General features: G+C 34.7%; 1 protein-coding gene across 1 annotated transcript; it reads left to right on the plus strand.

Moving 5' to 3' along the window:
- Positions 1 to 269: 269 nt before the first annotated feature.
- On the plus strand, positions 270 to 9,332 carry LOC110093537 (probable receptor-like serine/threonine-protein kinase At4g34500). Its single transcript, XM_020818451.2, has 7 exons — positions 270 to 1,421; positions 2,175 to 2,279; positions 2,375 to 2,497; positions 3,293 to 3,463; positions 3,626 to 3,755; positions 3,834 to 4,043; positions 8,969 to 9,332. Exons 1-7 carry the CDS (start codon positions 919 to 921, stop codon positions 9,092 to 9,094), a joined length of 1,368 nt encoding a protein of 455 aa, XP_020674110.1. The 5' UTR covers positions 270 to 918; the 3' UTR covers positions 9,095 to 9,332.
- The last annotated feature ends 3,755 nt before the right edge of the window (positions 9,333 to 13,087 follow it).

The raw sequence follows: 13,087 nt of genomic DNA on the forward strand, positions 1-13,087 counted from the left end.
TTATATAAATTTCTTTTATTATGTATTATTCAGAATGAAATTTTTATTTAAATTTAATTTAAAAAATTCATTTTTAATGCTACAGTGTGAGCACAAAATTGATATAATTGTGTAGAATTTAATAAAATCTTAAAATGCACGGAAGCGTTCAATTAGTACGCTCCGGACTTCACGAATTTTGCAACTTAAATATAAATAGGAAACCTTAATAATTAATACATACGGAGGCTTAACTCTTTTTCACTGGAAAAAACTGAAACTACACCCCTTACCTTTGGATCTTTGCTAAGATACGTGTTAAAAGCCATGATAACAAATCTCAATGCAGATCCAAAGGCTATAAATCAATAAACATCATTCTTTTTTCACATCTCAAACCGTGGTGAGGCGGTGGGCCCCGACCTGCATCCGTCAAATCCATGTTAAATCCTTAATAACCGAAATGTCAAAAGTAACCCCACTTTGATCAGCTACTAAGCGGTCCGATAACCACCGTGAAACCATAACTGCTCACCGCGACGAAAGCATTGCGACAACGAGACAATCCTCCGGTCTCTTTCCCACTGGGCCCTACTTTGGATCACTCCGGCGGTCACGCAACGGCGAAGGGAAACCGACAACAATCAGCCCGAGGTCATCCTGGTCAATTCGCCCTTTCAGAGCGGGTGTAAAAGATTGTAACAGTATTTTCGCAGATTAAACTTAATTATAGTGTAGACCCATTTGTCGTAGGCGCCTTCAACCTCTTCCTAAACATGCTCGCCAGAAAAATAACGTCGTCTTCCCGGCAATGCTTCCCACTCTGCTGAGCTCATCTCCACAACGCTTCAAAGGAAAAAGAAGTTTCTACCGCTCTTTCTCGCTTGAAGAGGTTAGGATCCATAGAGAAATTGATTGATCGATCTCAGTTTGGCCGGAATGGGCGCCGGGGGACACAAATCCGGCGGCATTCTGACGGAGAAGACGTCGGTGCTCGGTCTACGCCTTTACGTTCTAATCGCAATAGCTGCCTTCGCTCTCGTCACCGGAGGCCTCACGGCGTTGTTCCTCTTCCTGCGATCAAGCAACAGGCGACATAGGCCGACACGGTTGAAGCACTCGTCGGGATTGATGCCGACCTTCACGATGGATATCGGCGAGATCGGATTGGACGGAACTGGGCGCATAGGAGGAAAGGGGTTTGAAAGGAATGAGAAGAAGGGGGCAAAAGTGGTTGAGGGAGAGTGCTCCAAGTCAAAAGCAGGGGCTGAGATGATGGGGCATATTGGGTGGGGGCGTTGGTTCACGATGGCGGAATTGGAGACGGCGACGAGTGGATTCGGCGAATGGAATGTGATTGGCGAGGGTGGTTACGGCGTTGTCTACAGGGGCGTTCTCCCTGATCTATCTGTCGTCGCCGTTAAGAATCTATTGAATAAGAAGTAAGTTTCGGATTCATTAATACTTGCTGAGAAATCGATCAACTGGTTAAGTGGGATTTTTATTTCTTTCTGTCGTGAAGCCGATCTTATTAATTTTGGTTTTCGTGCTTTATTTATGGGGCTCTGTTTTCCTGTCTAACTGGTGATGGACAACCCCTCGCCCTTTTTCTTTTCTGATTTTTGTGTTTTTTAAGATTTAAAGTAAAAAAGCTAATCAAGATATTTAAGCTTTCATTATCATAGTTTGCAGACAAATAGTCTGGACATAAATTTGATTTGGACATGGATATTGGACCACCCTATGATATGTGATCTTTCGTTCCTAGGAAATTTGAGGTGCTTGTAGACTATTAGGTCATATTTGAATTAATTTTAGGAGAGAAATTCGTACAGGATATTCACATTAATAAAATTCATATGAATTTTAAAATTTTTGGATTAATTTTGAGATTAGTATAATAAATGAATAATCAATAAAATCTTGTATTACAATCATCTCAAAATAAATTAAAATATTTTCTTTAAAGTCCATCCTAACTAAATTTGATCAGTATATCAATTCTAGCCCAAAATTTTCCTTAGCTTTATCATTAGCTTTATTTTGTTTGTTTGTTGTTTTCACCTAAAAGAAAACTGCTTTAGAATGATCAATGATCTACTTGTTATTTGAGGAAACAAAAAATAGAATATACGTGGCAAGAAATATGCTTGATAACTATAAACTAAGATAACAGGATTTACTTTCTTTTATAGGGGTCAAGCAGAGAGGGAATTCAAGGTGGAGGTAGAAGCCATCGGAAGGGTGAGACATAAGAATCTCGTGGGTCTTCTGGGCTATTGTGCCGAGGGCCCTAAAAGGTGCGCTTTGATTTCCATCAATTGTATATTCTATCCGGAATTTCATTTGATTTGTAGCGTTTGACTAATTTCTGGCAGTGCGTATTTGATTCCAGGATGCTAGTATACGAGTATATGGATAATGGAAATCTGGAGCAGTGGTTGCATGGAGATGTTGGCCTTGTTAGTCTATTGACATGGGAAATCAGAATGAAGATTGCGATTGGCACAGCAAAAGGGTAAAAGCATTCTTGAGTTGGTATTTATTTCTGTTATCTTTTATTTTTTTACTTGAGGGCCTTGAGTTGTTGTTTTCTAGTATCAACTAAGATGAACCTTGTGTCTGTAGGCAATTAAAAAGCTAAAGCATGAAACATAGGTTATGAAATTTGAACATAGAATCTTTTCCTTCTAGTTTTTCACCGCATCCTGAATCGTTTTCAATGTTCTACCAAAAAATTTAGAATAATGCTACCAAACTAAATTTCGGAGACTATTATTTTAGTGTTGCATAAGGAAAAAAGTGGAGAAGTGCCTACAAAGTTTTGTATGATAAAAGGATATTTTGGAGACTTAAAATAAAATTTATAAAATCTCAATTAGGTCAAAAATATTATATGAATCTGAATGTTAGACTTAAAAAAACTATTAATATTTGATACATGTTAAAAATAGGCTTGATCAAGCATGAATTTTAAGACACATTTGAATTGGAAGCTTCTTGTATTGCACGGATAGAAGCTATTCAAAATGATTTACAAAGAATACGTTTTACGCTTCAGACGCCATTAAAAAAAAACAAATGGAAAATAAGAGTTCATAAAGTCGACCCCAAATAGTTGGGATAAGGCTAATGACTGATGATTAGCAAAAAGAAAAAAGGAAAATTTGTCAATTGGGGAAATTTCTTTTGTCAATAGAACACTTTTGGCCACATGTATGATTTTGTTTTGTTTTTTATGCGTCTTTAAGGTTATTCCTTATCATTTATAAGCTTTTTTTTTTGTGTTTTTGGGCTGTTGATTTGGTTGCAGATTAGCACATTTACATGAAGGGTTGGAGCCCAAAGTTGTACACAGAGATATCAAGTCCAGTAATATTCTTCTAGACAAGCAATGGAACCCCAAAGTATCAGACTTTGGACTTGCCAAGCTCCTCGGTCCTGGTTCAAACTTTGTGACCACTCGAGTAATGGGAACTTTTGGGTTAGTTCAAGCTTCTCTTCTATATACATCACTAACGGTGATTGCTTTGCACCCATTTTTTATGATTACAGTTCAACAATAAGTGAAATTCAGCATCCTTTCTTTAGTCAGATGTACCTCCTCACCCTCTTATTCATTACTACCATCACTTTTGCATCACAGGTATGTAGCTCCTGAATATGCATCAACTGGCTTGCTTAATGAGAGCAGCGATGTTTATAGTTTTGGAGTTCTACTTATGGAAATAATCTCTGGAAGAAACCCTGTTGACTATAGAAGACCATCTGGAGAGGTGAATACAGTGAAGTAGTAACATATTTATTTTTTCATTACATCCCTATCCTCTTAAAAGGTAAAAATCATAATGCAGGTGAATTTAGTAGAATGGTTTAGAGGAATGGTTGGAACTAAACATGTTGAAGATGTTCTAGATCCATTGATTGAAATTCAGCCATCTCCAAGAAGTTTGAAAAGAACTTTGCTTGTCTGCCTCCGTTGTGTTGATTTGGATGCACAAAAACGACCAAAGATGGGACAAATAGCACACATGCTTGAAGGGGATGAGTTCCCATTTCGCCTGGTATAATTTTCTTGTAAATTAATGCAGCATACTTTTTTTTTAATCTTGTGACATGTCAAGTCAAAGATAACTGTAGCTTTCATGTAAGTGAGAATTTGTCTTCATCAAATAAAATATCGCATAGAAATTAATGATCATAAAATAATCACATGTTTAGTCAGAAACTCACATTCAAAAAAAAAAAAAAAGATTGTATCAAATTTGAAAAATAAAATCACACAATTAGACTAATTACAAAAAATAGAAAATCAGATTAAGCAAATATAAGAGATCATTAAACTAGAACTATATTTCATGCTAGTACAAGGATTAGCTTTTGTTTTAATTTTAGAAGTCTAGCAATAGCTAAATCCAAAAAGAATTTTTTTTATTAAAATAAAATTAAGGTAGAATTATTTTTATATGCCTCAGGCGCCACTATTCATAATTCACAAGTCCTTGCTTTACAATATCAGAAGATAGAGTTATCAAGCTCATATCAAAAGGATAAGAATCGTTAAAATCTTGCATATATAAGCACAGAGAAAATTATAGTCCGTATGAAATATGTTGGGATTCTTGGGGAGGAAGGAAACTTTCGTGAATGTTGGAGGGAGGAAAGAGAGAGGGAGAAGAGTAAAAACAGAATAGAACTTTTATTCCTTGGCTTTTGCTTTAGAGAGGGTGAAATGAAATTGCATAATATATGTCTATATATAGACATAAGATAAAGGCAACACTAAAGCAATAAAAGAACTTAAAGAAAACCAATATAAAATACAAAAAAAAAAAACCTAATTAAGTTGGATCACAAAAAAAACTCTAATAATCTCCACCTTGATCCAACTTTCAATTGCCCCTTACAGAACCTCTGTATCAATTCATTCATCCCTTGAATCTACTGCCACTGCCAAGTTAGTGCCATCTTTTAGTTCACCTCTTTGCCATATCTCTATTCGGATAATTTCTTTTAGAATGTCCCTCATTGTGGCAAAGATAGCACTTCTTACTTAATCTCTCTCTTCTAACTTCAGATCTGCCCCTAACCAGCAACTTGTCACTATTCTTTTCTTCATTAATTTCTGATTTCCGCTAAATCTCCTTTGATATCAATATTGACTTTACATCAGTCATCATCAAAGTCTGCTTCCCATACAACATTGTATCAACAACGTGTTCACAAGTTTTCAGCAACGAGCTAAGCAAGATGATGCCCTGATCTTCTTCAGCAATACGCATATCAACATTCTTCAGATCAAGAATTATCTTGTTGAAGTCATCCTTGTGCTTTCGAATATCCTTTGATTCTTCCATTTGAAGGATATACAATTGATTTTTCAATATCAGAAGATTTGCAAGATATTTTTTCAAGAACATGATTCTAATTTGTCCCATACCTTGATGGTTATTTCTTCCTCGGCAACCTCTTGCAACACCTCGTCATCAAGGGAAAGCAAGATTGTGTTGTGAGCCTTCAACTGCATTTCCCTTGCCTTCACCTGATCGGTCAATGCCATAAATCCATCTTTGGGTATTGCCTCCAAAAGCCACTTATGGCCTAACAATACTTTTATCTTGATTCGCCACAGGCTGAAATTATTTTCTCCAGTGAATCTGTCGATCTCAAACCTTTGTACTGACATGATTTGAAAGCTTCTACTCCACCTCAAAGATCTAAGCAGATCTTTATCGCGGCTCTAGGTTGCTTTGCGCCTCTTAGGTTACCCGTTCGCATGCACCTAGGGCCAAATCAAACTCTAACCTCACCGAACAAGACCATCGCTCCCTCATGCGACCCAAGTCATTCGCCTCGCCCTCGCATTGTGGTCTAGCCACGCTGTCCACTCCCGGTCCACTCACTTGCACAACTTGTGGCCCTCTGAACCCGAATTCGTGCAAGGACACGGCCCGCGCGACACCTGTGCAACCACATGCTATGATCGGCCTGTCCGCGCACGCGAACTACTCGCTTCGATAGGGTTTTCCTTGCCCGCGCGCGTTCCCACATGCTCCGCCCACGTGCTGCTCCCGCGTACGCCCTGTGCTGCTCCCGCGTACGCCCTGTGCGTTCGACGCGCTTAAGCACCCTGAGCGCCTGCTATGCCTGTGAGTTCGGCCAACAACCGCGATCCCATTATGCGTGAGCCCTCACCCTTGCCCTGACCGTGCGGTCTCTGCTCCTAATCACAAGAACTCCTCAGAACTTCCTCCACCTCCACCTTGCTCGGTGGCCTCCACCAGGTTCTGATACCAGTTTGTTGGGATTCTTGGGGAGGAAGGAAGATTTCTTAAATGTTGGAGGAAGGGAGAGAGGGAGAAGAGTAAAAACAGATCATAACTTTTATTCCTTGGCTTTTGCTTTAGAGAGGGTGAAATGAAATTACAGAATATATGTCTATATACAGACATCAGATAAAGGTAATATCAAAGCAATAAAAGAACTTAAAGAAAGCTAACATAATATACAAAAAAAAAAAACCTAATTAAGTTGGATAACAAAAAGAAAAAAACTCTAACAAAATCAGTAGCAAAGAGTAACTAAAGCTCGTAAATTATGCTAGCTAGCTGCATTGTCTGAATCTTTAATAAATCGTATGTCACACGCTGAAATAGAGATGCATATCTCACAAGAGAAGCAAGTCATAAGACGTAGCAAAATTGTAAGTCTCAAGGAGATCGCAAGGGAGCCAAGAGTTTTGCATCAATATGCTTGGCTTAAAGATCTTTGTCCCCGAAAAACTGTTCAATTGATATTTTTCATATATAAGCATAATATTTACACTCAAAGTAGAGAAATTTAATAATCATCATCTATAAACTTATCTTTCACTAGATAAATTATTTTTAATAGCTATCATCAAGCAGCGAAAATGATAATATTTCTAATACCAGCTTCAAAATAAGATTAATATAGAAATTTGAGGGTGGTGCAGATGATTTGTTAGATGAAAATTAGCATTCATTCTAACAGGTTGTATGACTTTACATAATTGCATTTTATAGAAGTTAATTCTGGGAGAATTCCTATAGGGATCTTTTCAATGCCTAGATGAATCATTACCATATCATTTGGTTTAAAATTCCACACCTCTCATATTTGTATTAGTGGCAGATTAATAATTATCACTATTAAAAGTAGGCGTTCTATAAATACTTGCATGCAAATAGTTATTATGATGTTAGAAAAGTAATGAAAATGCTTAAAAATGAATACGCTTTCTATTGAATGCTAATGAATGCTTGGACGTTTGTTGGTGCGTTTCGCACAACGCATCCAAACTCCGGTCGCTGTCGGGTCGGGGGTGGTTGCTTCCTTCCGCCATTGCAATGAATACCCTTAGCTCTGATACCAAAGCTAATGTAGGCGTCGCCGGCCAAGAAGAAAACCTGGACAAGAATAGCCAATAAAACAGTAAATTCTACTTAAGAGGGAATATGTATTATGTTTCTTTTTCCTCCTCGATACAAAGTATATAAACCTATTATCAAATACTATTAATTAATTGATTAGGATAAACAAACTATAGGAAAGGATTGAACTATCTATAACCAAAAAAGTAAACTAGCAGAAAGTGAGAGTGGGCCGTTGGAGGATATGGGGCGCGGATGCCTGCTGGAGCGGATGGCCACATCATTGATATATTTAAGAATACGAAGAATAGCGTCCCAATGTTTTTACTATTGAGTTTTGCATGTGTTTACTTTTGACCCAAGAACAAAGTAGATATTGGTTGCATAATTATTAATAAAATATTTTTTTTTTCTTTTAATCCTTGGTATCGAGATAGATCATTATATGATATATCCTAATCATATATGTTTTTTTCATTAATGTAATATGTACCGTAAAAGTCCAGTTCTTAAAAGGATATCAATGACATATTTTCTTTGAGATAGAGAAACCCATTTCTAGATGTAAGAAAATTCAACCCCAAGAAAGTATTTAAAGCGCACTAGATCTTTGGTTATAAAATAATTTTATAAGCTGTGTTTATCTTTAAATATGCCTTCTTTATCACTCCCATTGAAAAATGTATATTCTATTTAAATAGCTAGCTCAACTGAGCCTGTAATTGTATGTTTGACAATATAGATTGATTGATGGTACTACTTCGAAAGCCAATTTTTACAATAACTTTTTAAAATTTGTCCAACCGAGCCCATGGTCTTTGATTGAGCTAATAAATGGTCATCCTAAGTTGGCATATGTGTTTCTACCCTTGAACAACATACCAAGGAGATTTCTCCACATGCAACCTTGATTGATGGCCACTTAAATTTGAGTTTAGGCAGAGTTGAATATAATGATTTGGGATGAAGCATCAAAATAATCTATCTCATACATATTTGAGTAAAACCTTTTGCAACCAGGAGCATTATATTGATCAATGGAGCCATCAGGATAAAACATGATAGTGAAAACCTACTGAAAGAGGTAGTTGTAGCGCTTTTAGATATTTCATGACAAGAGAAACAACATAAAAGACATAACAAAACGATAGGATAGGGATGAATAGCGAAATGGTTCTGAGGAGTGAATAGGATGATAAATAATTTTCCATTTTTCTCGTCACAGCATAATAGAAAGGTGTACATTTGAAGGTATAATCTCTAAGGGATCCTCAATAGAAAGTTGATAAGATCATAAGAGATATTGTAGGCGGTGGACGAGGTCTTAAAGACGAAGAGGAAGGGAGTGAAGTAACTGAAGAAAAACTGTTATATGATGATGATTCATAAGTGTTGGGGGGTAGTAAAGAAAGGGATATTCTCATGAAAAATTGATTTCAACATGGAATCATAACATCTATATACATTTTTAGTTTTAATACTTCTAAAGGAATATAAAATGAGTAGCAGTTACATTGCTATCAACTCTACAATTCTATAAGACACCAAAACGATAGTGCATTATTATTATCGCTATTATTTTTCTTGTTGTATAGGAACACAGATCACCCAGAGAAGTGTCGCTGCTAACTTGCCTTCCAGCTTCTGTTGCTCCTGCTCGAGTCCCACTTCTCACTGACAAAGTCGGCAGCAACCCTCCGGAAAGATCAATTTGGAGATGAACCATAAAGAAGTAGAGAGAATGCTGCCTGATCTGTACATTTCGAACGGTTAATCTCTCACGAAATTTTACATCTTACACTGCTTTAGCATATATATATATTTATGAATGCCCGCCATTCATTCTTCTTCACATGTTATGCACCTGCTTGTGTTGATTTTCTTCCTCGATGTAAATAAAATTGAACCTGTCTTATGCTTACAAATTAACCTGGAACCAAAATCAACATTAGCTAGCAATGATAGTAGGTTGAATGGTTAAGTTCTCTTAAAGGCTAAAACATTTTTGAAAGAGAAAACTGATATACAAAGTTAGAAACAAATCATCTCTGGAGCACACATTCTTGATGCCCAAATGAATTTGACATCTAAATCTGTAGCATCACAAATTATGTCGTGAGAGGGGCGACGGTTTGCGATTGTGGGCGGTTTGAGCAATTACCTATTTTTGAACGAACGATTGCTTCGTTTTGACGATAATCATCGTGAGGTGGGACCGGCAGAGGCAGGTATATCGTTTTCTAACAGTTAGAGGTCAACAAATTGCATGTTTAAAAGTTATTTTGAGCTCTTTTTTTTAACAAGTCTAATGTTTTTTTTTTTTAATTACTTATATCAATGCTCACAACATTTATTAAAACGTTAATAAATTATGAAAAATTGAAGAAAAAATTTTTAAATTTAAAATTCCACCTAACCCTTATTAGCCAAACCCCATCTCCCCATCCTAAGACTAGTTTTCCCCAATTCCTACCCTAAATGAATAGATTCCTATAGAACTAGCCACATTAAGCACCTCAGTCACTTCATCGAAACACCGCTCTGTGTCACTAACTCTTTGTATTAATCTATGTAAAATTATATATTAGTAAAATTATATGAGGATTTTCTTTCGTCTCATTGAGTTTCTTGATTTAAGTATAGACAAACGTGATGCGGAGATAATTTAATCATTCAATTAAGATTCAAAAGTTTTTTAATACGCTTCAATTATTTCATTTCAGGTCATTTGTAATATCGATGAATCCATCTCATTTTTAGATATTCAATTGACTATAAATTACCCGTTAACAATATAACACTTTATCAGTCTAAAAAAAAAAATACTTCTTCATTGAAATAATTTTATATATGAATAAGCATCCATGAAATTAAGGCCTCGTTTGATTAGGTTTATTTTCTCCGTTTCCATTTAAATAAGTTTTAATAAGTTCGTCATAACTGTTTGGAAGACAAATTTAATCGTAATTACTTTTTATTAAACCACGTATTTTGGGTGGTTACAGAATTTATTTGCTGTCTGCTTATTCATTTAGAAAACACAGTTTCCCAACCAAAAAGTCCGAATTAACCCTCCTCCACGTTCGACCCACGAAACCACGAAACTACCTTATGCTTCAGCGGATCGCGAGACAAAAAAACTGTCTGTTTATTTTTTTAGCTCCTTCCATCCGGACTCCCGATTCCTCTCCATTTCGCACGCTATGGCTCAAGATCTCCACTCCTCTTCCTCGACCACAGCAGCCAGCATCCTCCCTACGTCGATCTGTTCAGCCATCCCGACGCCAGTCCGAGTGTTTGAATTGGCGACCTCATCCCAACAATAAATATTCCTGCAATCGAACAACCCTTTATTCCTTTGATTAATCGGGCTTCCACACGAATATTGTAAGCAGGAGAGCGCCTCGTCAGTCTTCTCTAGCTCCTGCACCAGAATTCACATAAGTATTAAACTCGGATATCTAGAAACTAAAATATATCAAAGACACAGAGAAAACATTGTAGAGGTGACCTGCTTCCACCAAAGCCCTCACCTTGTCCTCCTCTATGGTTCTCGACTTTGCTTCCAGGTCGGACTCGTCTGATTTCAACATTGAATCATCTCGCCCATGGGCGGACCCCCATTGGCTTGAGGGGGGGCATTGCCCCCCTCAAAAAAAAAAAAAAATTTTAGAGGAATTGTTTGGAATATTTTGGGTATTTTTTCTCTCACTTGAAAATTATAAGAATAGCTTGTTAAAAGTTTAATTCTTAAATATTCTTGTCAGTTAGTATAGTGCTATCTTTCTCTTCCTAAAAATTCAGCCTAAGCAATGGGTAGAACTAAGCAAAGACATTCCTCATCTAAAATTAGAAGTGAAGAACATTTGAAAGATAAAAATTCATTTTATCTTCTCCACATGCAGAGTTCAGCTATCATTAAAAATTTTCATAAGTTCAATGATAAAATTCATGAAAATACAAGAAGATACAAGGCATAAATGTGAACTTTTAGATCATAAATTTCACCCAGATCAAGATGTTCTATTGTTTGATTACAAGAAGTTTTGCCAAGAATCTGAATGGGTGGGCCCATATACTTTTATTAGAATAAATCTCAATGATGTCATCAGCATTTAATATAAGAAATTTTTTCATATTTTTAAGATTAATAGTCGTAGATTGAAACCATGTTGATTAGATGAATAAGAAAATCATGAGTATGATACTTATGGTGCATAGTGCACTAGTTATCTTGTAACTCGTGTTATGTTTATGTTATCACATATTTTATAGTCTTTTATCATTCATATGAAAGTATGTGCAGTGTTAATAGTTAATTGAGTTCCTTTTATTTACAATTTTTTATAATTCTCCTCATGCTTATTATAATTTTCATTAGTTCATATATTTTGATTATTTAATAACTTTAGTAAAAATGATAATTAGAAATTATATAAAATCAAGATAATAATAAAATCCTAATTCATAGTTCAAATGAATACGATTTATACTTCATAGAGTAAAAAAACTAATAATTAACCAGCTCAATTAAACTATTTAAGTTATTGCTTTAATTTTAAATTATATATTATATATTTATGTATTAGTTTTTGAAATAAAGATGAATAATTAAAATTAAAGATTAGATATGAGTATATTAAAATTAAAAATCATAAGCAACCATAATTTAAAATTGGTTATCTTATTTAATCATTACATAAAATTCATTTATATTATAAAAGGATTCGAAGCAAAAACTGATATTCAAAATTATTAACTATGTACTCCATTAAATAAAAAATAAAAGAAATATCAAAATAATTCTTAAAAAAAATAGAACAAAAAAAGATAAGTATATTCAAAAATTGGTATAAGACAAAAGCTTAGAATCTGATTGCAATATAATATTAAATTCATAAAGAATAAATTAAAAAAAAAAAAGTATAAAAGATGGTAAATTAATGAAGTTTCAACTTTAACGACTAACAGATCTAATCAATAAGCTACATTATTCACTTTAAAATTCAAAAATATTAATAATTATAGCTATATAAAATTCAAATTAAATAATAATAAGGATGTCTAATTAGTATAATTATTTTTTTAAAACTAAAATTATAATCTTATTCATTTTTACTACTTCTAAACTGTGATGTATTATCATATATTTTAGTAATTTTAATTTTTCAAATTTTTACTTTGATTAATCATTTAATCAAAATTACAAAAAAATTTAGTTGGATAATAATTAGTATAATTATTTTTTTAAAACTAAAATTATAATCTTATTCATTTTTACTACTTCTAAACTGTGATGTATTATCATATATTTTAGTAATTTTAATTTTTCAAATTTTTACTTTGATTAATCATTTAATCAAAATTACAAAAAAATTTAGTTGGCTGAGGACAAATAAGAATTCAAGTTGGGGAGAGTGTAAATAATGTATTATTTTGTATTATATTTTTAGAAAAAAATTGTTATTTTAGTTGTGTTATGTAGGAAAAATATAAAAAATCTACTAAAATTTAAGTATCATCTAGAGTTACGGCATCGAACAAAATAATATCGTAGCGCCATCAAAGGCACCGTTGGAGTTTTACAACATTCACATGACGGCGCTGACTTCTCTGTTGGACTGTGTCACAACGTCAAAATGGCCATCTTTGCAGCGCTATGTTCATTGTCTGCTTCAGGCGTCACGGCAGCACAATCTATCACACCTGAATGC

Source organism: Dendrobium catenatum, unplaced genomic scaffold (assembly GCF_001605985.2).
Source record: "Dendrobium catenatum unplaced genomic scaffold, ASM160598v2 fragScaff_scaffold_450, whole genome shotgun sequence".
Taxonomy (NCBI): domain Eukaryota; kingdom Viridiplantae; phylum Streptophyta; class Magnoliopsida; order Asparagales; family Orchidaceae; genus Dendrobium; species Dendrobium catenatum.

Bases quoted from the DNA above. Each gene is read 5' to 3' on its own strand.
- LOC110093537 (XM_020818451.2), top strand. From the start codon at position 919: ATGGGCGCCGGGGGACACAAATCCGGCGGCATTCTGACGGAGAAGACG. The intron at 1,422-2,174 runs GTAAGTTTCGGA...TTTCTTTTATAG, and splicing joins AAGAATCTATTGAATAAGAA to GGGTCAAGCAGAGAGGGAAT. The intron at 2,498-3,292 runs GTAAAAGCATTC...ATTTGGTTGCAG, and splicing joins GCGATTGGCACAGCAAAAGG to ATTAGCACATTTACATGAAG.